Source organism: Mobula birostris, chromosome 3 (genome assembly GCF_030028105.1).
Source record: "Mobula birostris isolate sMobBir1 chromosome 3, sMobBir1.hap1, whole genome shotgun sequence".
NCBI classification, from domain to species: Eukaryota; Metazoa; Chordata; class Chondrichthyes; order Myliobatiformes; family Myliobatidae; genus Mobula; species Mobula birostris.
In genome coordinates this window covers 53,078,669-53,106,117 of record NC_092372.1, presented here as the reverse complement: position 1 = coordinate 53,106,117, position 27,449 = coordinate 53,078,669, and the positions used below count along the sequence as shown (strand labels likewise).

The 27,449-nt window shown below is 38.8% G+C and overlaps 1 protein-coding gene across 6 annotated transcripts in view; it reads left to right on the top strand.

Moving 5' to 3' along the window:
- pcm1 (pericentriolar material 1) overlaps positions 1-27,449 on the top strand; it is a 99,907-nt gene that overhangs the window by 31,340 nt on the left and 41,118 nt on the right. For all 6 annotated transcript variants that reach the window (XM_072252634.1, XM_072252635.1, XM_072252632.1 and 3 more), the window contains 11 exons: positions 2,019-2,201; positions 2,511-2,695; positions 4,214-4,434; positions 4,838-4,983; positions 6,505-6,634; positions 7,002-7,136; positions 19,982-20,172; positions 21,120-21,350; positions 23,961-24,177; positions 24,855-25,000; positions 26,085-26,269. In XM_072252634.1, the coding sequence (XP_072108735.1) occupies positions 2,019-2,201; positions 2,511-2,695; positions 4,214-4,434; positions 4,838-4,983; positions 6,505-6,634; positions 7,002-7,136; positions 19,982-20,172; positions 21,120-21,350; positions 23,961-24,177; positions 24,855-25,000; positions 26,085-26,269 (1,970 nt within the window). The remainder of the gene's footprint in view (positions 1-2,018; positions 2,202-2,510; positions 2,696-4,213; positions 4,435-4,837; positions 4,984-6,504; positions 6,635-7,001; positions 7,137-19,981; positions 20,173-21,119; positions 21,351-23,960; positions 24,178-24,854; positions 25,001-26,084; positions 26,270-27,449) is intronic.

Here is a 27,449-nt window from a genome sequence, read left to right as displayed (position 1 = left end):
AGGCTCCACTTTGGAGTACTGTACTCGGTTCTGGTCACTTCACTACAGGGAGAGTGTAGATACTGTAGAGAGAGTGCAGAGGAGATTTACAAGGAAGTTGCCTGGATTGGAGGGCATACCTTATGACAATAGGTTGAGTGTACTTGGTCTTTTCTCCTTGGAGCGCCAGAGGATGAGAGGGAACCTGATAGAGGTGTATAAGATGATGAAAGGCATTGATTGTGTGGATAGCCAGAGGCTTTTTGCCAGTGCTGAAATGGCTAACACGAGGGGACAGAGTTTTAAGGTGCTTGGAAATGGGTATCGAAGGGATGTTGGGTAAGTTTTTCACACAGAGAGTCGTGGGTGTGTGGAATGCACTGCCAGCAGCAGTGGTGGAAGCGGATACAATAGGGTTTTTTAAGAGCCTCTTAGATGAGTATATGGAGCTTAGAAAAATAAAGAGCTATGCGATAGGGAAATTCTAGGCAGTTTCTGTAGTAGGTTACATGGTCGGCACAACATTGTGGGCCGAAGAACCTGTTATGTGCTGTAAACTTCTATGTTCTATGTCTCACAAATGTTGAGTTTTTAGAAGATTCGACCAATGGGATTGATAAGGGCATGACAGTAAACATCTACAAATTTCAAAATAAATTTATTATTAAAGTATATATTATCAAAGTTATCGTATACAACCCTGAGATTGTGGTGGAGATGTTGTTGCCCTTTCAAACTTTCTGGGGTCTGCAGTTGAGGAAATTGAGATTCCAGTTGCACAAGGAGGTATTAAGGCTTAAGACTTGAAAATTATTGATGAGTTTTGAAGGGGTGATAGTATTGAATGCTGAGTTGTAGACAATGAAGAGCATCCTGATGTGTGCATCTTTGTTGACCAGATGTTCTTGGATTGAATGAAGAGCAATGAAATGGCATTTGCTGTTTCTCTGATGTGGCGGTAGGATATTGGAGTGAATACAAGTCACTTCTTAGGCAAGAGTTGATGTGTTTCATCACTGACCTCTCAGATCACGTTATCACAGTGGATGTAAGTGCTAATGGTCGGTAGTCGATGAGGTAGGATGCTGAGGATGTTCTACGAGTCTGTGGTGGCCAGTGCTATCATGTTTGCTATTGTGTGCTGGGGCAGCAGGCTGAGGGTAGCAGACACCAGCAGAATCAACAAGCTCAATCGTAAGGCCAGTGATGTTGTGGGGATGGAACTGGACTCTGACAGTGGTGTCTGAAAAGAGGATGCTGTCCAAATTGCATGCCATCTTGGACAATGTCTCCCATCCACTACATAATGTACTGGTTGGGCACAGGAGTACATTCAGCCAGAGACTCATTCCACTGAGATGCAACACTGAGTGTCATAGGAAGTTATTCCTGCCTATGGCCATCAAACTTTACAACTCTTCCCTTGGGGGGTCAGACACCCTGAGCCAATAGGCTGGACCTGGACTTATTTCCTGGCATAATTTACATATTACTATTTAATTATTTATGGTTTTATATTGCTATATTTATACTCTATTCTTAGTTGGTGCAACTGTAACGAAACCCAGTTTCCCTCGGGATCAATAAAGTATGACTATGACTATTTGTAATTGTGGGTCCTGCATGGCAAGATGGACCAGAAAGTTATAGTATCCAGGGTGAGCTAACAAATTAGAATTGTGGAAAGCAGCAGCAGGAACCACACAAAAAACAACTGCATGGTCCAAAGGCAGGCACCTAGAAATCTTGGATCAGTGCTAATTTTTACCCATTATGTTAGTGTTTGAATCCCTAATTTTTTTAACTCCACATATGGCTGTTTTAGATAAGTGACCATAGCCCATTCATGTTCTCTATAATTTTTTGTCAATTATCCAATCCAGGATCTGCCATCTAGTACAAGCTTTGGATTGTAGCTTTTGGGACTATTGATTGTGACACTGACTCATTAATATTTATCTAGCTTTATTTAAGTTGCAAACAAATTTATTTGGCTGTAATAAAGTTATGCCATATTCAATATAAAATGATTTTTTCAGAAAACTAAAGGAAGTTCACAAGCGACTGAATGAATTACGTGAATTAATTGATTACTATCAGCAGACTTCAGATATGATGACTGACGCTGTTAATGAAAATAAGAAAGAGGATGAAGATGAGACTGAGGAAGAGTCTATGTACTGTTCTGATCAGGAGAATCCAGAAACTGGCACAAACATCAGGTGGGAAGATATAAATATTAGGGTAAGTGTTGCTGTTTAATGTGGCATTTAGCAAAAACCGCAAAAGAAAAAAAATGGATGTACAAACTACATTGGACGCTGTGATGGTATAATTTGTCTTCAGCTAAGAATGCATGAGACAGTATCCTTTGCCAATTGTATTTCCCTTCTAGGTGCTGTTTCACTGATGTTGAAACAATAGAGTACTGTGCTTATTGGCTTTGATTTAAGGTTGTATATCGATGTTGACGAAGTATTTTAAGCATTGTTTACATTTATAATCTAGTATCTGTTATATCATTACTGTAGAAACCCACGAAGGGGTAATTGGACAGATTTTGGCAGTAACTCCAGGATAGTGACACGAAATGGATCCAATAACCGGAGTGGAAGATTGCTGAACACAGACTGCGAAGTCAATAATAGACCAACAAATGTACAGACTTTGAATGTGCTACCTCCATCAGCTGAGGCTCATATAAGCTATGATGAAAGTGAGTTCATTTGTTGACTATATGGTATATTAATCTTTTGTCTCTTATAGCTATAATGACAGGAGCTCTTAAAAACCCAAACCAAACTGGCACTCAATATAAAACAAAATACAAAATTTAAAGCTAGAAAAAAAACTGACATGTTTAGCAGATCAGGCAGTGTTTCTGGATATAAATAGTATTACCTATAAGATTAACAGTCTTATTTGAAGAGGAAAAAAATAAACAATACAACCGTCAGTGGCAGTGAACAAGTGGTGAGATCTGTGACAAGGTGGAGATCTGGAGAAAGATAATGGCATAAAAAATAGTCAAGTTGTCTGAAAGAGGTTGAGAAAGTTTAGTGAATAAAACAGAATTAAGATGCATTCTGTATCTTTGTCTTTATCCCAGTTAGCTTCCTTTTGCTGTGATAGACCAGCTTAAAAGGGAGGTAGATGCTAAATCTGTAGGGGGAAAAATACTGGTTGTTGAAAATCTGGAGAGCGGTGTGGGGAAGAAGCAGAACATGCCCAAAGTATTTAGTAAGCCAATAGGGATGTTGTGTGGAGAGAAGCAGGAATCTGCATTAGAAATTGAAGACTCTGCATCGGAACTGGCCAGTTTGGATCTAAATGGGAAAGACATTGTTCACTCCTCAGGTGTAGTATGCCTAGTCAGAATATGTGGCTTCTTGAGCTTAATTTGGCCAAGCAGGAAAGTGTAAGAGGCCAAAGGTATAGGTCAGATTGGGTTTGGAATGCAGTATTCAAGTTACTGGTAACTGGAAGCTGAGGTCAATCTCGCAGATAGAAAAGAAGTCTTCTTCAACGAGGTCATACAATCTGTTTGGTTTCTCCAATGCAAAGGAGACCACATTGTATACCATGATACTTAAAACAAGTGAAATGTGCTTCATATGAAAGATGTGTGTGGTCTTGGGATTGTGGGGGGTGTTTAAAGAAGTGCTGGGATGTGCTATTTGAGAGGCTTTGCCTGGGTGACTTTTTGTCAATATGTCAGCAACCTTGCCTTCTTTGTACAATGTTGATGATGTCGGTTGGGAGGAACTAAATATTGTAAGTAAAAGCTTTGAAATGATTTGACACCAAGAACAACTTAAACAATCGTGTATGGTTAACACGAGTGGGCACAGTTTTAAGGTTCTTAGAAGTAGGTACAGAGGAGAGGTCAGGGGTAAGTTTTTTACACAGAGTGTGGTGAGTGCGTGGATGGTGGTACAGGCGGATATGATAGGGTCTTTTAAGAGACTCCTGGATAGGTATATGGAGCTTAGAAAAGTAGAGGGCTCTGGGGAACCCGAGGTAATTTCTAAAGTAAGTACATGTTCGGCGCAGCATTGTGGGCTGAAGGGCCTGTATTGTGCTATAGGTTTTCTATGTTTCTAATCTGAAATAGTTTGTACATGCAGAAGTGCAATATTTTTGCAATGCTATTAATGATCTTGATTTTGTTTTGCTCTCTATCTATTAGCAAAATATAATGTTGATGTGAAACAACTGATTGATTACTATGCAGGTTCTCACTACAGTGACGAGAAAGATGAAGGGAAGAATGATGATGCAGTACAAGAAGACGAGATGCAAGAGGGGGGTGCAAGTGAAAGTACTATGTCTAGTCGCCGAAGTAGTTTTATGGAAGAAACTGAACAGGACTTTGCAATTCAAGAGAAAATAAACAGATTAAATGCTGCCAAACAGAAACTTAAACAATTGCAGGAGCTTGTAGCCATGGTACAAGTAAGTACATTTTTAACAGTGTACAAATAATGTTGCTCATCTAAGTGAGTTGAAAGTCCTTTGATACAATATAACTTCATAATAGATATAAAGGAAATATATAATTTGCCAACTGTCCATTGTGGTGAATATCATATGTACGGTGAGGAGCCACAGTCTGAGTGCCTTTCCCATTCTGATCACTTTCCACTTTCTTTCTGGCTCCTTCCCCCATGTATGCCTCTAAACAAGGAGGAAGCCAGTAGTCAAAGTGGGGATAATGAGAGAACTTTCGAAAGTAATGATGCATTTACAAATCTGCAACATTTCAAGTGTTGCATTGCTTTAAGCATGGATTTGAAACATATTTTTGTCTCCAATTTGTATGTTTCTTGTGGCAAAATGTGTCCAATTGTATTTGCAGGAAGTCCCAGATGGAGTTGGTATTGATGTATCTAACTTTTCTGACTTATCATTGACTGGAGATGATCAACATGGGCAGCAACCAAATAATACAAGAACAAATGCATCTAGAAATTCAAGAGAGTTAGCACTGGATGAAAAAGAAAGGTAAGAACTGTCACCTTTCTCCTACTGCCTCAAGCGCAAAAATAGACTTGTGACTTGTTATATAGTCTAAACCACTGTGTCAATAGTAGCAGTCTGGTTTATTTGGTTACACTTTTTGAAGATTGCAAGTTTGATTTTTGGATGCAGGATAACTTTTTATTTTGACTTACTCCGGCGTAGAAATAAGGAGAATGCTGCATTGTCTTAGATGGGGACATTAAACTAAGATTTATTTGCCTTCTCTTTCCAATTTCTCAAGGCTTTATTTAAAATATGTTTTAATGCCTGGGCATGATTGCCTCAAGAACAGCCAAAAAAAATGTTAGTAGGCAGGTCAGTCTCATTCAGGTTATCTACATTTAAAATACTTTCTTCCACAATTATTCTTATTATCTGCAGTCAGGAATTTATAACCACCTGTCTTGAGCAGGCATTATTACCAACAGCATTTGGTATCAGGCTTTATTTATAGCAGTTTGATTTGGTGGCCTAAATGGGAGACGAGTGCTGGAAGACGGCAGACAAGTCCTTGGTATGTTATTTCTCTTTCTGACCTGTTCAAGTCACACCATGAAATTCTTGTGAAAATCTTTGACTGAAATAAGTTTTTAGGTTAGCACTGGAAAACAATAAAATGCCAAGATCAATTGTTGTGATAGGACAGTCCCAGGCAAACATTAACGTTTCATTACTGATTTTTTTTTTCTGATTCCTACAGTGGCACCATTCATTTAATATCTCTTTCCAAAGAATAACACATTTAGCCTGCAGTGTTCCTTCACTAGTATTATGAAATTACAGTCAAAATAAAAATGGTTATATTCTCATCCAAAAATAAACTTGCAGCTTTTAACTGCAAAGGCGAGAATGAATTTCAGGGTTGTTACATAGTGACCTATATGTACTTGGGTAATAAGTTTACTTTAAATTTTGAATTATTACTGAATTGGTCAATTCAACACAATTGAAACCAAGATTGAAACTTGTGCCTTTTATTGACTGTGCTTCTTAGAAAGCAAAATATTTTGTTTCTTCAATGCTTGATGCAGTGAATGAGTAGAACTTCAGCAAGACACTTATCACTGTGCTATGTTCTATTTGTGTTCAAAAGTTTGCATTTGCCCAGCAAAGCGGTAAAGTTTCATTCAAACAGGAGAAAATCTGCAGATGCTAGAAATTCGAGCAACGCACACAAAATGCTGGAGGAACTCAACAGGCCGGTCATCATGTAGGAAAAGAGTACAAGAATCCTGCCAAAGGGTTTCAGCCTGAAACGTCGACCGTACTCTTTGACTGGACACTCGCCTGGCCTACTGAGTTCCTCCAGCAACTTGTGTGCGTTGCAATGTTTCATTCCATTTATTTTATTTATAACAGTCTGACAGTGTTTTATAGTCTGTTTGTGTTTCCAGTAGCTTCTGAATTTTAGTACATATGCAGAGTAATTGTCCTTATAGTGTTTAGAAATGTTGATACTAATGCAGCATCTTTTTTACTTCTGAATGTGGGTATCTGTGATAGGGAGAAGTTCTATGAGGCTAAACTTCAGCAACAACAGCATGAACTGAAGCAATTACAAGAAGAAAGGGAACGCTTAATTGAAATTCAAGAGAAGATTAAACATCTACAGAGATCATGCCCTCATCTACAGGTTGATTTTTTTTTTGTGCAGCATGGGGAGTGCATGTGTTGGAGTTTGTTTACATTATTTTGGAATAGAGAAGAATGTTCTTATCTACTGTGTAAGAAAAAAGGAAAATATTTATGTTGCTTAAGTTTTTAACTTCTTGATCTGTTACTGAATTTCAAAACATTTGTCTTTGTGTAAAAGGAAAATTGTTATTTAAGTCATTGTTTGATATCAATCATTTACATTTTTTATAATGCTTTCTGAAAATACAGTAAGGTTCTTGGCTTTTATTATAGTGTTTAAAATTCATGGTTTGGATTACTACTGGTGTCTCTTACAGATTGCTTGGATCCATATATAAACACATATTGTCTTTGTTTATGTGCAGCTACCAATATCAAGTGCAAGAAATCTGTCAAAAATAAAAGTCCCCATTGTTACATCTACTCCAGCGGTTAGTGTCCAGGGTGCAACAGCAAAGGTATTGCCGGACCCAGTTGCAGCCCCACCTCCTGATAGTGAGGTAATAGCTGTAAATATATTCTTGTTTGATTATGTAATTATGAGGAACATCTTTATTTGTTTTAAGAGGAACAGTACAACATTAATTTGAGTTCATTTATTTCTTTTTAAGTAATAAAATGTCTTCTGATCTTTATAGGAGAGAAAATTTTGAAAAATTAATTTTAAAACATATGTGCTGTTTTTTAAAGCACACTAGGAGCTGAGAAGGGTAACAGAAAGAGCCTCAAGTAGAAGTATTTAAGTCCAGAGTCCTAATGGTGGAGATGTGTATCATCATTATACCACTGTTGTAAGCTGAGAGCATCTATTGGATCTTTGATGGGGAAGATTGATACAGACTAAGGATTAAAGATATGGGTAGTGGTAAATGAGTGAACATTTTCAAATGTTCACACTAAGGAAGGACTCCTTGGAACTAACTGCCAAGGATGTTTTATTATGTGGGATGTGAGATGGGAAGCAGCTGGTAATTTGTAATTGGTTTATTATTGTCACATGTATTGAGACACAGTGAGTTGAAGCTTTGTTTATACACCATAAAACAGAACATTCCATACGCAAGTACGTGAGGGAGTACAGAAAGAATAAAAATAACAATGAGTATATTGTGTTGGAGATGAGAGAAAGTACAGTTAAGGTAAATGGTTAATGAAGGTGCAAGAGCATCACAAAGTAGATTGAGGGGGCATTATAATTGTACAAGAGGTCTGCTATCCCAATGTTCCAGAGATGATAGTAGGGCCAAGGATCTGTTTCAGTGATAGGTGAATTGCAGTTGGTCTAGGTCCCGGGATGCTTGGAGTTGTTGTGTGCCATGATGAGCCTCATGAAGACTTGTGTCAGAGCCACCAGGCAATATTCATTAAGGCACATTACCTTTTTTCTTTGGCTCTGGGATGAATGTGGTTGTCTTAAAGCAGGTAGAAATTTGCATATGATGGCCTCGGTATGAATTTTGTTACTGGTCTGTAGGAAGGTGATTTATGTTTTTCTCTTTGCCAGTGGATTAAACTTAGATGTTTAATTAAATATGCAGCTTAAACTTGACTGAAGGTCTCGTCCTGTAAAGTTTGCAGCTTTCTTTTGTAACTCCATGGATTCTCATTTTGTAATATAATATAAAACAAATATTATTTATATTTTGTTCATTGCATTTGTGTGTTATTTGCTATATTGGTATTTAATGCCTATTTGTTGTTATCTTTGGTGTGAGAACCTTGCTAGGTTCATTTAGAGTTCATTTAAGTGTCCACTGCGTTGCTGTAGGTCTCTGCATGATTAGTAACAAAATTCATGCAGTAACAAAATTTTGTGAACCAGTACCTGGTAAGAAAATAGACCTACACATTATAGAGCGTTAAAAGTGAATTCTTAATAAATAAATCAGGGAGGGAAGTTTTGGATTAGGTTCCCAATGGTAAAGAATCCTCTGAAATGTAACCCCCGTGAAACCATTTAGCGCCCATCATAATCTCATTAAAACATTACATGGGGTGGCGGGATCTGTATGTGTACTCAGTATTGAGTTTGTGACCACCATGTACAAAAGATTAAAATGAATGTGATATGATGCTGGCTTCAAGCTGAAGGTTGTTGATTTTGCTGAAGGAACGAATAATTCTGCAGCTGTTAAGAAGTTCAGTGTAAACGAGAAACGAGTGAGGGAGTGGAGAAAGGCAGAGGACACGCTGAGGGAAATGCCAAAGACGAAATGTGCAAACCGCAGGAAAACATGCCAGTGGCCAGAGCTGGAAGAAAAAGTTTTAGAGTGGGTGAATCACCAGCGATCGTCTGGATACGTTGTTACCAGAGAAATGATTCGAGTTCAAGCGTTGAAATGAGCCGAAAAACACCGTGGGGTCAGCGAAAATTTCAAAGCTACGCAAAGTTGGTGCATCCGATTTATGAATAGACGTGATCTTGTGTTGAGACAAAAAACAAAGATTGCTCAGAAGTTGCCGAGTGACCTTGAGAATAAGATTACGGCCTTCCAATCGTTTGTAATCAAGCATCAAAAGGCACATTCTTACCTGCTCTCACTGATTAGTAACATGGACGAGACACCAATGTTCTTTGATTTTGCTGGCAACTTCACCGTCAATCAGAAGGGAGAGAAAACAGTCCTTGTCAAAACAACAGGACACAAGAAGCAACATTTTACTGTTGTGTTAATGTGTATGGCTGATGGGACCAAACTACCACCGATGGTGATTTTTAGGAGGAAAACATTCCCAAAGAAAGAAAAATTCCCACGGGTTGTTTACGTTCAAGAACATGGCTGGATGGACGAAGCAGGTTGCTTGAAGTGGGTTAAAGAGGTGTGGTGTCGACGTCCCGAAAGGCTTCAGGAAGGAGAAGTCGCTACTTGTCTGGGACATGTTCAAAGTGCACTTGTCAGGTGAGACAAAAGCAGCATTGAAAGCTGAAAATACAGACATTGCAGTCATGATATGGTGACTGCCGAAGAATGGGACGCGATTTTCAGAGAGTCAGATAATGAAGAGTGTGAGAGTTTCAAGCTCTGAACGTTTGACAACAACAGTGTGTACAAGTAAATTGAGAACAGAATGTGTTTTGTAGATCTTTGGTGTAGGTTTCATAAGCGTTTGTATATTCTTTTATATTTGACTCAAAAACAGCCAATAAAAATGGCCTGTCTTCTGTGTATTTGTTTTTCCAAAGTTGGCACCCTCTGTATAAGCCGACTCCCTAATTTTAGGACCAAAATTTAGGGCTAAATTCTGGGCTTATACACTGGAATTTACGGTAATTGAGGCAGCCACTTAATTGGGCCAAAATGTACTGGTCTCGATGTGTTCCAATTAATCCACTGCACTAAGTTTTCACCAAACAGTATTGTCTTAGTCATTGTCATAGTCATACTTTATTGATCCCGGGGGAAATTGGTTTTCGTTACAGTTGCACCATAAATAATAAATAGTAATAAAATCATAAATAGTTAAATAGTAATATGTAAATTATGCCAGTAAATTATGAAATAAGTCCAGGACCAGCCTATTGGCTCAGGGTGTCTGACCCTTCAAGGGAGGAGTTGTAAAGTTTGATGGCCACAGGCAGGAATGGCTTCCTATGACGCTCTGTGTTGCATCTCGGCGGGATGAGTCTGGCTGAATGTACTCCTGTGCCCACCCAGTACATTATGTAGTGGATGGGAGACATTGTCCAAGATGGCATGCAACTTAGACAGCATCCTCTTTTCAGACACCACCGAGAGAGAGTCTAGTTCCATCTCCACCGTATCACTGGCCTTATGAATGAGCTTGTTGATTCTGTTGGTGTCTGCTACCCTCAGCCTGCTGCCCCAGCACACAACAGCAAACATGATAGCACTGGCCATCACAGACTCGTAGAACATCCTCAGCATCATCCGGCAGATGTTAAAGGACCTCAGTCTCCTCAGGAAATAGAGATGGCTCTGACCCTTCTTGTAGACAGCCTCGGTGTTCTTTGACCAGTCCAGTTTATTGTCAATTTGTAATCCTCCACCATGTCCACACTGACCCCCTGAATGGAAACAGGGGTCACCAGTGCCTTAGCTCTCCTCAGGTCTACCACCAGCTCCTTAGTATTTTTCACATTAAGCTGCAGATAATTCTGCTCACACCATGTGACAAAGTTTCCTACCGTAGCCCTGTACTCAGCCTCATCTCCCTTGCTGATGCATCCAACTATGGCAGAGTCATCCGAAAACTTCTGAAGATGATGAAGAAGTTTGCAGCATTGAGCTGCGAACTAACAAGTTCACACATAGGAATATCATAGAGCAACAGATTGTATGAGATTTGCGATGGTTGTCCTGCAGAGATTAGAGTTAATTACTTTGGGAAGATGGCTGTTTTGAAATGGAAGCGGAATTGTATTTAGGAAAATGGAAAGCTAGTTAGAATGCTCCATGGTACATCTGTAGAAATTTGCAAGTGTCTTTGTTGACATAACAAATATCCTCAAATTCCTAATGAAGTATAGCCGATGGCGTGCCTTGTTTGCAGCTGCATTGATATGTTAGGTCCAAGATGGATTTTAAGAGATATCCCAGGAACTTGAAATTGCTCACTCTTTCCAGTTCTGATCCCTCTATGAGGACTGGTGTGTGTTCCCTCGCCTTACCCTTTCTAAAGTCCACAGTAAGTTCTTTGCTCTTCCTGACATTGAATGCAAGGACACCAATCAACTAGCTGATATATCTCTGTATCTCATTCCTGTATGCCCTCCTGTCGCCATGTTAAGTTCTGCCAATTGTTGTCATCAGTGAACTTATTGATGGTATTCAAACTGTTCCTAGCCACATAGTCATGCGGGTATAGAGAGTAGAGCAGTGGGTGAAGCACACATCTGTGAGGTGTGCCAGTGTTGATTGTCAGCAAGGTTCAGATGTTATTTCTGATCCGCACAGACTGTGGTTTTCCAGTGAGGAAGTCAAGGATTCTGTTGCAGAAGGAGGTACAGAAGCCCAGGTTTTGAAGGTTTTGATCAGACCCGTAGAAATGATTGCATTGCTGAGCTATAGTCAATAAACAGCAGCCTGACATAGATATTTGTATTGTCCAGGTGATCCAAGGCAGTGTGAAAAGCCAGTGAGATTGCATCTGCCATTGACATATTATTGCTATAGGCAAATTGCAATGGGTCCAGGTCTTGCTGAGATGGGAGTTGATTCAAGCCATAAGCGACCTCTCAAGCACTTCACCTTAGATGTGAGTGCTACTGGATACTAGTCGTTAAGGCAACTCGCCCTGCTCTTGGGCACTGGTATGATTGTTGCCCTGATAAAGCAAGCGGGAACTTCCAGCTATAGCAGTGCGGATTGAAAATGCCTTTGAATACACCTGCCAGTTAGTTGGCACATATTTTCCGAGCCCTACTAGATACCCCACTGGGGCTTGTCGCCTTGCAAGAGTTCAATCTCTTGAACGACAGTTTGATAGAGATCACAGAGTCACTGGGTGCTGCTGAGATCCTCATGTCTGAAGTTTTATTCTTCCTTTCAAACTATGGATAAAAGGCACTGAGGCATAAAAGGTGCATCCTTTGGTGAGAAGAACAAAAATTGTACAGTGGTGTCCAAGTTGCAGCTGAAAATTAGTTGCTTTTTAGGTTTATAGGGATGCTTTTGGGGGCAGCACGGGAGACAGATTAGAGTTTAAAGACAGGGATGGGGTGGGAGGGAAGATAGAGATAACGGGTAGTAAATTAAGAGTCAGGGCACGGGCCAGAGGCTAGATCTGAGTGCTCCACAGTAGAAGGCTAGTGATCTCCGTGTGATTGACTCAGGTTGGCGCTGTTGACCTCCAGGTCAGTGCAAGTTTGGAGTTCAAAACCCCCGGATTAGTAAGTTCTGGTGTCAATGTTTGATGGTCAAAGACCAAAGCTGGCGATTATGGAAGTTGAGGCTCTGAGTGTGTGTCCGGAAGCTTGAGGCTTGATGTCTGTGAGTCCAGATCGGAGACTGAAAGCTGGAGGCCTGTCCTGGGTTAGAGGCCTATTTGATGTATGTGGGTGGGCTTATTTTGCTGTGTTGTTGCTTTTGTTCTGAACATTGTGGGCATGCTTTACTGGCAATAGAATGTGTGGCGACACTTGTGGGCTGCCTGCAGGATATTCTTGGGTTGTGTTGATTGTTGATGTCATTGGTATGGTTCAGTGAACATTTGCTAAATAAATGAATCTGAAATCTGAACATGGGCATCACTAAGATCTTGTACAATTGCAGCAATTGAGCAATTTATTCTTGTGTTCAAATTGTCCAGCAATAAATGCCAACAAACCATTATCACATGAGTTGTCCGCTTCTCTTGTAAGTTTTCAATGGCTTGTTAATGAGAGCACTAAAATTCCTTTAAGTGTTAACATTGGCCTATTTCTCAATGTTTAAATAAAAGTTTTCAATTTTTCTAGAATATTTACATTGTTTCGCACAAGTTCTGTTTGTGGATATTCTCTGAACCCTCTGTCTTTGTTATTTAAATTTGGATGCTTTGGCAAGTCATTGATGTAAGGTGACTAGTTGGGTGGTGTACAGTGATCCTATTGGTGACCAATATGAAAAGAACTTGGTCATTCCTAATGTTTAATTTTCCCTTTGTTAACTATTTGTAAATCAGCGTTATCATATTATTCCGGGGGGGGGGGGGAGGATGTTCTACGAGTCTGTGGTGGCCAGTGCTATCATGTTTGCTGTTGTCTGCTGGGGCAGCAGGCTGAGGGTAGCAGACACCAACAGAATCAACAAACTCATTCGTAAGGCCAGTGATATTGTGGGGATGGAACTGGAACAAGATGCAAGCCATCTTGGACAATGTCTCCCATCCACTACGTAATGTACTGGTTGGGCACAGGAGTGCATTCAGCCAGGGACTCATTCCACCAAGATGCAACACAGAGTGTCATAGGAAGTCATTCCTGCCTGTGGCCATCAAACTTTACAACTCCTCCCTTGGAGGGTCAGACACCCTGAGCCAATAGGCTGGTCCTGGACTTATTTCCTGGCATAATTTACATATTATTATTTAATTATTAATGGTTTTTATATTGCTACATCTATACTCTATTCTTGGTTGGTGGAACTGTAACAAAACCCAATTTCCCTCGGGATCAATAAAGTATGACTATGACTATTCCAAATTCCATTTGTCAAATTTTTCGGAACAAGAATCTGTATCAGATTTATTATCAAAGTATATATGTTACTATATACTACTTGCGATTAATTTTCTTGAAGGCATCAATGGGAGGAAAAAGAAATGCAATAACATCTTGTGAAAAACTACATAAATACATCATGTACATTCAGTTGGACAATCCACACCAGGGGCGTGTGAAAAGTGCTACTTTTTAATCAGGGTGGCGATTGAGATTTCAAAAGCAGAGTTTAAGAATTGATTGGAAAAGGATACTGGCAGGAATGATGGCAGAACAGCAGTGGCTGTAATTTTTGGAACCAATTTGGATGGCACAGGATATACACAATCCAAAGAGGAAGAAGTATTCTAAAGGTAAGATGACACAGCCATAACCAACAAGGGAAGTCAAAGCCAACATAAAAACCAAAGAGAGGGCATATAATAGAGCAAAAATTAGTGGGAAGTTAGAGGATTCAGAGGCTTTTAAATATCAACAGAAGGTAACTAAAAAGTTATTAAGAAGGTAAAGATGGAATATGAAAGTAAGTTGGCCAATAATATTAAAGAGGATACCAAAAGTTTCTTCAGATACAAAGTGTAAAAGAGAGGTGAGAGTGGATATCCAACCTCTGGAAAGTGATGCTGGAGAGGTAGTATGGGAGTCAAGGAAATGGCAGCCATTTTGCATTAGTCTATGGAAGATACTAGCAGTATGGTAGAAGTTCTAGATGTCAGGGGTAAGAAAATGTGTGAAGTTACCATTACTAGAGGGAAGGTTCTTGGGAAACTGAAAGGTCTGAAGGTAGATAAGTCACCTGGTCCAGATAGTGGCTGAGGAGATTGTGGAGGCATCAGTAATGATCTTTCAAGAATCACTAAATTCTGGAATGGTTCAGAATGACTGGAAAATTGCAAATGTCACTCCACTCTTCGAGAAGAGAAAGAGGCAGAAGAAAGGAAACTATAGGCCAGTCGGTCTGACTTCAGAGGTTGGGAAGATATTGTAGTCAATTGTTAAGGATGTGGTTCTGGGGTACTCGGAGGCATATGATAAAATGGGCTGTAGTTAGCATGGTTTCCTCAGGGAAAATCTTGCCTGACAAATCTGTTGGAATTCTTTGAAGAAATAACAGGTAGGATATCAAAAGGAGATTCGTTTGATGATGTGTACTTGGATTTTCAGATGGCCTTTGACAAGGTGCCACATATGAGGCTGCTTAACAAGCTACAAGCCCATGGTATTACAGGAAAGATTCTAGCATGGATGAAGTAGTGGCTGATTGGCAGGAGGCAAAGGGAGGAAATAAAGGGAGCCTTTTCTAGTTCGGTGACGGTGAGGGGTCTGTGTTGGGACTGATACTTTTTACGTTATATGTCAATAATTTAGATGATGGAATTGGTGGTTTTGTTGCACAGTTTCCAGATGAAATGAAGATGGGTGGAAGGGCAGGTAGTTTGAGTAGATAGATAGACATTATTGATCCCGAGGAAAATACAAAATGATTAAGACAGATTAGGAGAATGAGCAAAGAACTGTCAAATGGAATACTGTTTCGAGAAATGTATTGTCATTCACTTTGGTAGAAGAAATGAAAGGGTTGACTATTTTCTAAATGGAGAGAAAATAACAGAAATCTGAGGCACAAAGGAACTTAGGAGTCCTTGTGCAAGATTCCCTAAAGGTTAATTTGCAACGTTGGTCTGCGGTAAGGAAGGCAAAAGTGATGTTAGCATTCATTTCCAGAAGACTAGAAGGTAAAAGCAAGGTTGTAATGTTGAGAGTTTATATAGCACTGATGAGGCCTCACTTATTGTGAGCAGTTTTGGGTCCCTTGCCTTAGGAAGGATTTGCTGAAACTGGAGAGGGTTCAAAGGTTCACGAATGATTCAAAGATTAAACGGCTTGTCCTATGAGGAGCATTTGATGGCTTGGGGCTTGTATTCAGAAGAATAGTTAGTCTGTAGGTTGAATTAGTTCAGAGTAGTGTGACGAAAGTTGCCCATGCCTGTTCAGGAGCCTGATAGTTGTAGGGTAATAACTGGTGGTGTGAGATCTAAGGCTTCTGTAATTCCAGCCTGATGGTAGTAACAAGATGGCTAGGATGCTGGGAGTCTGATGATGGATTCTGCTTTCTTGTAGCAGTGCTCCACATAGATGTACTCAATAATGGGGAGTGCTTGTGATGGACTGCACTGTATCCGCCACTTTCTGTAGCTCTTTCTGTTCCTTGGCATATCTTTGATATATGACATGAAATTTGTTATGCAGCAGCAGTATAATGCAAGACATAAAAATCTAAAAATTAGAAATATAAATAAATATAGTGCAAAAAAAAAGGAACATTGCGGTAGTGTGCATGGGTTGATGAAATTCCAAATATAACATGCTCACTGCTTTTCTCTAGTCTCTTCTGAGATATACACTCAAAGCACTCCAGTAGAATCAGAAATGTTAGCTCAAATATATAATTTCCCAAGAGCCTTTTATTGGTTCTATTATTTCCCAATTGCTGATACAACAAACTAGTATTTTTAGTGTTTTTTTTCCTCTCCCTTCATTTTGAAACAGCTGGGTCATATTTGCTAAAATTCAACCTGCAGGAGCTATTCCACAATTTCTAAAGTTTTGGATGATGATAGTTTGGGCATGTGGTATCTTTAAAGCCACTTTCTGTCCTATGATATGGCATCAGGTCCTTGGAGTTTATCAATTTTCAAGCTTTAAGAATGTGGGTTAGGGCATAAAGGGGTGGAGCACGTTTCTTGTGGCAGGAGTAGCAGATTTGGTATGGTAATTGTGTAAAACATGCTTGATATATACAAGGTAAAAATTAAAGGGGAGTTGATGGATTGTAATATGCTGTAACACTCAGACCATAAGACATGGGAGCAGAATTAGGCTACTTGGCCCATCGAGTCTGCTGCACCATTTAATCATTGCTGATCCTTTTCTCCCCTCCTCAGCCCCACACCCCAGCCTTCTCCCTACAACCTTTGGATGCCATATCTAATCAAGAATCTGTAATGCTCTGCGTCAAATACCCCCAATGACCTGGCCTCCACGGTTCCCTGTGGTAATAAATTCCACAAATTCACCACCCTTGGTTAAAGAAATTTCACCGCATCTCTGTTTTGAATGGACACCCCTACTATGGGAAATATCCTTTCCGCATCTACTCTGGGCTTTTCAACATTCGGAAGGTTTCAAAGTGATCTTCCATCATCCTTCTAAATTCCAGTGAGTACAGACCCCAAACAATCAAAACGTTCCTCGTATGATAACCCTTTCATCCCCGGAATCATTCTTGTGAATCTCCTCGGAACCCGCTCCAATGCCAGCACACCTTTTCTTAGATGAGGAGCCCAAAACAGTTCACAGTAATCAAGATACTTTATACTTTATTGTCGCCAAACAATTGATACTAGAATGTACAATCATCACAGCGATATTTGATTCTGCGCTTCGTGCTCCCTGGAGTACAAATCGGTAGTAAATATTTAAAAATTAAATTATAAATCATAAATAGAAAGGAGAAAGTAAGGTAGTGCAAAAAAAAGCCGAGAGGCAGGTCCGGATATTTGGAGGGTACGGCCCAGATCTGGGTCCTTACCAAAGAAGAGACCTTACCAATGCATTATAAAGCCTCAGCATCACATCCCTGCTTTTGTATTCAAGACCTTTTGAAATGAATGTTAACATTGCATTTGCCTTTCTAAACACGGACTCTTCTTGCAAGTTAACCTTTAGGATGTTCTGCATAAGGACTCTCAAGTTCCACAGCATCTCAGATTTTTGGATTTTCTCCCCGTTTAGAAAATTGTCTGCACATTTATTTCTACTAGCAAAGTGAATGACCATGTGTTTTCCAGCATTGTATTTCATTTGCCACTCTCTTGCCCATTCTTCTAATCTGTCTTAAGTCCTTCTGTAGCCTACCTGTTTCCAATCTTTGTCTCATCTGCAAACTTGGTAACAAAGCCATCTATTCCATCATCTAAATCATTTATATACAGCATAAAAAGCAGTCCCAATGCTGACCCCTGCGGAGCACCACAGTCACTGGCAGCCAACCAGAAAAGGGTCCTTTTATTCCCACTTACTGTCTCCTACCAATCAGCCAATGCTCTAACCATGCCAGTAACTTGCCTGTAATACCATGGGCTCTTAACTTGGTAAGCAACCTCATGTGTGTGACACTTTTGTCAAAGTCTTTCTGATAGTCCAAATATACAACATCCAGTGCATCTCCTTTATCTAACCTCCTCAAAGATTCCTTCAGGTTTGCCACAGAAGCTTTTCCCTTAAGGAAACCATGCTGACCTTGTCCTATCTGGTCCAATGTCACCAAGTACTCCATAACCTCATCCTTAACAATTGACTCGAACAGTTTCCCAACCACTGACGTCAGACTAAGTGGTCTGTAATTTCCTTTCTGCTGCTTTCCTCCTTTCTTAAAGAGTGGAGTGACATTTGCAATTTTCCAGTTCACTGGCACCAAGCCAGAGTCCAGTGATTTTTGAAAGATCATTACTATTGCCTCCACAATCTCTACTGCTCCCTCTTTCAGAACCCTAGGGTGTAGTTCATCTGGTCCGAGTGACTTGTGTACCCTTAGGTCTTTCAGCTTTTTGAGCACCCTCTCCCTTGTAACAGTAACTACACTCACTTCTCTTTCCTCACACTCTTCAACATCTGGCACACTGCTAGTGTCTTCCATAGTGAAGACCTGCAAAATGCTAATTTAGTTCATCTGCCGCCTCCTTGTCCCCCATTATTATTTCACTGCTGTCTTTTTTTGGCAGTCCTATATCCATTCTCATCTCTTTTATTTTTTACGTATTTGAAAAAGCTTTTGCTATCCACTTTGTTATTGTTTGCCAGCATGCTTTTGTATTCATCTTTTCCCTCTTAATGATTCTTTTAGTTGCTCTCTGTAGGGTTTTAAAGGTTTCCCAATCCTCTGTCTCCCCACTAATTTTTGCTTTGTATGCCCTCTCTTTTGCTTTTACATTAGCTTTGACATCCCGTGTCAGCTATGGTTGTACTATTTTGCCATTGGAGTATTTCTTTGTTTTTCTTTGTTTTTAGAATGCATCTATCTTGCACCTTCCTCATTTTTCCCAGAGACTCGTGCCATTGTTGCTCTGTTGCTATCCCTGCCACTGCCTCCTTTCAATTTACTTTGGCCAACTCCTTTCTCTTACCACTGTAATTTCTCTTACTCCACTGAAATACTGCTACATCAGACTTTTACTTTCTCCTATCAGATTTCAAGTTGAACTCAATCATATTGTGATCACAATTTCCTAAGGGTTTTTTTTTACCTTAAGCTCCCTAATCACCTCTGGTTCAATACGTAACACCCAATCCAGTATAACTGATCTCCTCGTAGGCTCTGTGAAAAACTGCTCTTAAAAAGCCATCTCATAGCCATTCAACAAGCTCACTCTCTTGCAATCCATTTCCAACCAGATTTTCCCAATCGACCTGCATGTTTCTAGCTACTGTCAGGAGGCCTGTTTTTAAGTGCCATCAGGGTCTTTTTATCCTTGCAATTTCTTAACTCAACCCACAAGAATTCAACATCTTCTGATCCTGTGTCACATCTTTCTACTGATTTGATGCCATTCTTTACCTGCAGAGCACGCCACCCTCTGCTGGCTTTCCTATCCCTTGGGTACAATGTGTAACCTTGGACATTCATCACCCAACTACAACCATCCTTCAGCCATGATTCAGCAATGGCCACAACATTATTCCTGACAATCTGTAAAAGTGCAGCAAGGTCATCCACCTTATTTTTTGTACTCCATTCTTTGAGATACAGCACTTCGAGTACTGTATTTGCTACCCTTTTTGATGCTGCATCCCAAATGCTTATCCTGCTGGCAAAAATTATGTCCTATCATCTGCCTGCCCTTCCTGACAGTCTGACTACACGTAAAAATTTGATTTTTTTTTTAAACCACCCATCCTATCCCGAGTCCCTTCACTCCGGTTCCTACCCCCCCGCCAAATTAGTTTAAACCCTCCCCAACAACTCTAACAAACCTGCCGGCGAGAATATTGGTTCCTCTCGGGTTCATGTGCATCTGAAATGTTTTTCTCTTTAAAAGATAGTTATAAAATAGCTTTGTATTGAGTGACTACTGTTGCATTTATTTTTATAAATTATGATTTATTTTTATAAATTATGATTAGCTGTGGTCGGAGATGCGTAAGCACCAAATTCTACGAGAAGAATTGCGCCAGAGAAGAAAACAACTTGAAGCATTGATGGCTGAGCATCAACGACAAAAAACATTGACTGATAGTAACTCCATTATTGCTGCATCTGTCAGGAGTGAAGAGACGGAGACACAGGGCACACATCAGCTTAGCAGAACTGAAAGGTTAGATCATGATACTTAAGAACATTTGCAGTATTCTACTTTGAATAATTCCCAGTCATTGAAAGTTGCTTGTTAACTATTTGATCACTCTACTGAAGATAAATTTTTTGAAAATAAACCATCAAAAGTATTGTCTGTTTTGCTAATTGTAGTTAAAATAAACATGTCATTTTGAGAAGTAAATAGAATAGGTGTATATTTAATTTTACGAACGATTAACTCTTATGTGGGCTGATGGTGTTGATGTGGTATTCCACTTTTTAAAAAGAATCATCACGGTGTCAGTGACATGTATATTTTTGCCATTGTTAAAAATAGCTTGACATGGACACTGAGCTAGTTTTTCATGTACTGGAAGTATAAAGTTGAGTAATTAAAAATACTTGCATCTATATGTTATTTCATATCTTTTAGAAATTCTAAATTGTCAATAATTTGAACTAAGCATTAAGAAATTAGGTAAATGTGAGAATTCAATACTTCTGGATTTTAGTCAGTCATTAGAAACTGAGTCAAATTAAATTCATTTCCTACTGTAAGTCTTTGTGTAGATGATTGGCATCTTTTGCTCTCATGAAATGAGTTCATCTATCCAGTGAATCGTTAACTGCCTGAAAATCGGAAATTTTGTTTAGAACTTTTGTGACCAGTAAAAGAAAGTGGCTTTTAAAGGATAATGTTGGGCTTAATTCATGAACCAGATCCCAATACCCAAATGCTCAGGATATTTCACCATTCCGTCCAATGAAGGTGAAGCCCCAAAATTTCAGGAGAAATTAGCTTTTTTGCTTTGTACGAGATCTGTATGAGAAAATTGTGAAAAGTGCAGGGGGATAGTCTCTACTGGCATAATTTTTGATGCCGTGAGAGCTTCTCTTGAATATTGAATGGATTTTCTACGTTATGATTTAAACTCCAGATAATCTTAAGGCCATTAATGTTAACAGGACAATGGCCACTTGGGGTGGCTCTACTCAAGGTGGATTGGATTATGAGGAGGATGACAATGAAGAGGAGGTGTATAATGATGTTGACGAAGAAGATGATAATGAATATCAATCTGATGGGATCACACAACCAGAAGAAGTTCTTGAGACAACTTCCCATGAAACGTATAGAACGTATCCCAATCGTAGCCGATGTCAAAGAACACACAATGCACGAGAGAGCAAGAACAGGTTGGTTGTAGTTGAATATGTTAAAAACAATGCACATTAACAAACAAATAATCGCTACATATAACTAAGAGAATCTTAACTTACCTCAAAAAATTATATTGCTTTAATGTCTGCTAACCATGGAACAGCCTAAAAAACTTTGTAGTGAATCATTGGACTGTAAATACAAATCTTATCAAGTTGGATATAGCATGACTCCTTTGCTTCTAAAAACTATTTGATGAAATGTGTACAAAAGAATCGTGAGAATTTCACTTCTGAAAAGAGAGAAGGGTTAACAATACTTGTGCATTTTGTAAATGTCATTAGAAGGTTAACAGTTTTCCAGCTAGATCTGCATGAGGTTATGATTCATCATGGAATACAACTTTAATTTATTGTTCAATGTAACTTTCAGAAAGTAAAATTTAGAGGAAGATACTTATTTTGTCTGAAAATTAATTCACAGAAAGTTAATTAAAAATTTAGGATATAGTTCCAGTATTTTGAATGCTTAACTTTTCCTGAAGTGTAATCGAACTTAATGCTGTTTTAAGATCCTAAATTGTCTTAAGTTAGTCTTGCCCTAAAGATTAAGTTTTTAGGTATATAAGATAATATCAGCTGTCATATATGTTGCCATTTTAATTTGCTGTATTTTGCCCTCTCAATCATATTTAATTTATTTACCAGACTTCCAATTTTTAAAATGCTGTAGTATTCTGATTTTCAAAAAAAAATTATACATTAATTCAAGATAGCATTTTACAGCCCTACCACAAAGAATGACACGGTTGATTTTCACTGTTTATGTAAAAATCTCAGACTGGAATGAGTTATTGGAACAGAAGTACAGTGTGCACGGTCAGATGCAGAGAATCTTTTGTTCCCCTTGCTCCCTCGCGGAGTCCTCAACACATCCTCATCTTTATGCCAATCATGATTGCCGCAAGCATGGCCCCTTTCATTCAAATGTGTTTATTGGTAAAATGAAAAATGTAGGGAATTATTTTTCTCTGTAATTGTTTATTATATTATCAAGTTACAGGGAGGGTTGGGGAGGAATGAGACAAAGGGAGTATCTCCAGGGTAAAATCTAGGAAAAAGTTGAAAACGGTCATCTGGCCACTGGATTAAGGGGAGCAGATAGCGAGAGGAAACTTGGTCTTTTGCACACAATACAAAACAAAGTGAAGAAATGAGGGCAGTTGGTGTGTGAAAATAAAACCGTGTTCTGTTTGAAATTTCCAAATGGATAATTTTCCATAGCCATGATCTAGACAGAAGGTGTGAGGCAAAATGAGAGGCATTCTCCCTGTTTTTATCACAGCATTTAACTAACAATGGCGATGATCATGAGAAACATGAACATCAGAGAAAATTGAATTCATAATAGTCATGCATCAAATATATCATAAATATTAGGCCATTTTCTTAGGGAATTATGCTCACAATTTTAGCATCTTCAATGAAGATTTTATTTTCTGTATCATAAGGTATTTTCTTTAACAAAAAAAAGTGTGCTTTATGCAAATAATTACACAATGCTGAACTCTATATACAACTACTTGGATAATAAAGCAGCCCATATTGACTTTCTTGCCTGTGCAGTCTGCAAACCTCAGGCTGGGAGTCTGCATGCAATAATCCCTTCAGATAGGATCCAGGGAAAAGAAATCTTTTTGTTACATCTTCTCTTCTGAACTCAGTATTCCACCACTCCATTTTCAACTGACCAAATTAAACGCTGCTTACCCTGTCTATAAATTACAAAGGTGCCAAGACTTAATACATAAACTTTTGAAGAAATGCAGTATCCATGCTGACTCCTGTGAATCTCAATCCAATGACCACTAAGTGGAGAAGGAGCATTTCAGGTGGTCTTAAGGAATTCAGGAGCACTTGTGCCCTGCAAAAGGAAAGGATCACCTCTCAAACTAACTGGGCATCCACCTGCCCAGTTAACACATCAGCCTCAGTAGTCATTTTGGGACACACACACACACAAATCTAGAGCAGAAGTAAGTCATTCACTGTCTTGGGAATGTCATGCAAAAGGTGCACTGTAGCAGCTTGACAATGTTAATTTTGACAACATCTCAATTTTTAACAAGAATATTAGCAAAGTTACTGAAGGAAGAATATACTCCTTGTAGATCAGACACTATTGTGATTTATACTTTAATCAATATTTCTGAAATTCCTTACCCAGTACCACAGTAATAATTTGTTGCAAAAGGAATGAATGCAATTCTCCCTGTACTTGGTAAAGTGATCTACTCCTCAAGTTTTCAAATCCAGAAACTGATTTTACCAATTAAATACATACTCTCAGTAAATTATCTTAAAATTGAACTATTATGTTAGCACAGAGAATGTTAATACACTCAATATTGTTCTTGATTATTTACGGTTTTAAGGAAGAAGGAAATGGTGGAAGGCTTTTATTTTGCTTTTCGCAAATTAGGAGTTCTCTGGAGTATTTTTCATTCAGTGTTGTACTTTTGAAGTATAGTCGCAGTGTTAAGTTAGTTCCTATGTCTGATTCTTCAAGTGTAAAATTTTTAGTCTAAACTTCCAACAAATGTTGAGCTTTATGATGCATAATTTTCTATTGCATCATTTCTGTAGATGCAGGGATAAACGAACATCTGCAGATGGGAAGTATCATCGATTTCTAAAATATAAACAACAGAATGTTGGTGTGCGTCGACAGGAGAATCTTCGATGGGCAGCTGATCTTTCCTATGTGGAAGAAAGAGAACACTGGCAAGAACAAGTTAACCAACTTACCAGACAGTTAGAATTTAGTACAAATATGTGCCAGAGCCTGATGCAAGATCAGCAGGTAATATATTTGGGAAATCATGCTTATCCATGAGCAGAGGCAAGCTTTTGCCAGCAACTTCCAATTTGTCATTTGATTTAGAGAATAGATGGGGATTGGAGAGAGAACAGAATGATGAATGTTTTTAATGGTTTAGAATTGAGAGAAATAATAGTTCCAAATTATCTGGTAAACTAAAGCAAGCTGTAGTCGACTGCTGAAGAATATGGGACTTTTTTGTAGAAAATACAATCAGATGAGAGAGGCTTCTCCGTATATTTTGGAGAAATGATCCATAAATGGGGTATCTCTGCAGCAGCAAAGCACTGAGGGATTGTTCTAAGCACCGAATGTTTGAAATTATGAAATTCCTTGGAAGAGACTTACGATCAGGTTTATTGCTGACTTGTGTAATGCAAAATTAGTTGTTTGGTGGCAGCGGTACAGTACAAAGATCCTTATAATAAAGGCCATATGTTTGAAGAGCAGAAAGATTATGATAAACTTAACCAAGGAAATAATGAAGCCATGCTGTGAGTCATTTGGGTCCTAAAAGGACAGCAAGCTTTTACATTCAGCTGAGTGAGAGATGCATGTCTAAGAGGTTGGTTGTATTTTTCTGTAGATTTTTATGTTTGGCTGAAGGATGATGTATGTTGTTTAGTATAAATACAAATAATGTTTCTGTTTCTGTCCAGGCACTCTCATACCTTCTGCAGACATTTCTTACTGCCCCCTACAGTGTAATGCCCAGCAATGTTGGATCGCCACAAGTTCACATCATCATGCATCAATTAAATCAATGTTACACTCAGTTGGCCTGGCAACAGAACCATGTGCAAAGGTGTGTTGATGATCAAAATGATTTATTTATTATGATACTTACTGGGAAATGCAATATGCTACAATTTTATAATAAAATAAATTATTTTGCCAAATAAGTGTGTAGGACTAAAGATTCTTATGAATGAGCTTTTACTTGATTTACTTTTTGACTATGGTGAGCTAAGAAGAAGCATTTGCGATCTGCAGGGAGAAAATTCTGATCATTTTGTGCATTGGAGTATGAAATTTCAAATAGTTGATTTTATTGATTATTTTCACAGCTCCACAGCTGTCTTTCAGGAAAGGGAACCTGGCTAGTCTGGCCTATTTTAACTCCGGTCTTGCATTCCTGATTGACTTCTTGTACTTTCTGATTAGGAGGCTGGCTACTTTTAGTTAGTATAGATACTGAAAAGATAAATACTTTGACTGAGTTTTACTGAACTGCAGAACACAATCACAGACTTGTGTCCAGCTCTAGGATGGAAATTGGGATAAATTTCTTTATACAAAGGTTGCTGAGGTAGCTCTGTACATGGTGCATAAATATTCAATGAGCAGAACTGTTAACTGACAGTTCTACTGCTCAGCTACAATGAACTGATTAACATTAGAGCCTAAATATTGCCAGATCTTGCTAAGTAAGCAGTTCTGCTCATTGAATGTTTATGCACCATGGGTCACTTCTCATGGCAGATGGGTCATATTTTGACCTTCCATATCCAATGTTATTGTGGGAGTATTGTGTTTTCAGTTATATTTTGCTTTAGTCTTCTTGCTATGCTGACTTTATGAAACTAGGCAACAAATGTTCAGCAGGATTTGCTGTTTCAATAAAACTACAGGGATTTTCAAAAAAGCTGTCTTATTAGTTTTATAATTGTTACTGTCTAAAATGCAAGCATCAAGAGACTAATATCAATAACCCTTTATTAAACAAACCAGTTTCAAAGTTATTGTTGCCTAAAGCTGAAAGCTATTTGCATTTTAGACTTTTGTTTTGCCCTTGTGCCTAAAATAAGATACATCTAGAGAACCATTGTAATCTACTTGATTTGTTGTTGGCAAATACTAAATAGTTGCTTATTGTTTTATCTTGATAGACTAAGGCAGATGCTGAATGACCTTCTGCAGCAACAGCAGCAAGACAAGAAGTCAGAAAATCAAAGAGATAGTAGTGTGCCTCCTCCTTCTCCCAGTTTTGTCTTCCCTCCATTTACTTTTCCTTCTCCATCCTTTAACACTTTAAGCACCTCAAGATTTCCAACTTGTTCTCCTTTTGTTCATGGTAAGTGTTGGTGTTAGAAGAAATAGTTGTTTTTGTGTAGACTGAGCTCCACATTCTGATTGAATAACATTTGATTTTAAAAAAAGCGAGTAAAGAATGTTTTCTCAAGTTTTTTTTTTAAACTGGCCAAAGAATGACCTTTAAAAATGCTTGGCTTCCATTTAGACAGTTCCAACAAAATTTTCAAAGTGAAGTTAATGCTTGAAGTTGCAAACCCAGAAATTGGACGGCATAGTCCAGTGATTTTCTGCATTGCAGAGTTTAAATTCAGAATAAAAAATATATTCATCTCTACTGCCAGCCCTGGCAATACGTTCCACTTACACTCTCTATAATGAAGAAAACTACTTCTGACTCTCCCGTCCCATATTTTCCTTAGTCACCTTAAAATTATGCCCCCTCTTATTAGCCATTTCCGCTATGGGAAAATGTCTCTGATGACAACCAATCAGCTGATTGATAAATATAAAGGTCAAGCATTCAGAGAACACCATTAACAGCGCACTAATAATGTCTTCTCATATGCTAACTAAAGTAAGTTACCAAGATTGCTGACTCAACCTTCGATCGCTCGAGCTACACACTTCCTGAATTATTTCCAAAAATAATTGGTTGTCCACTCTTAACTATGCCTCTTAACATCTTGTATACCTCTATAAAGTCACTTTTCATCCTCCTTTGTTCCAAACAGAAAAGCCCTAGCTCACTCAACCTGGCCTCATAAGATTCTCTCTAATCTAGGTAGCATCCTGGTAAATCTCCTCTACACCCTCTCTAAAGGTTCCTTACTATAATGAAGCTCCCAGTACTGAACACGATATTCCAAGTGTAGAGCTGCGGCATTAATTCACATATCTTGATCTTAATCCCTGACTAATGAAGGCCGATATACTATGCGCCTTATTAATTACCCTTTCAACTTGCCTGGCAACTTTGAGAGCTCTATGAAGGTGGACCCCAGAGGATCCATCTGATCTTCTGCACTGCTAAGAATCTTGCCATTAACCCTGTACTCTGCCTTCAAGTTTGACCTTCTGAAGTGTATTACTTCAGTTTTCTGGATTAAGTGCCAACTGCTATTTCTCAGTCCAGCTCTGCATTCTATTTATGTCTCATTGTAACCTATAACAACCTTCTATGTTATCCACACCACCAAACCACCAAGTTTGTGTCACCTGCA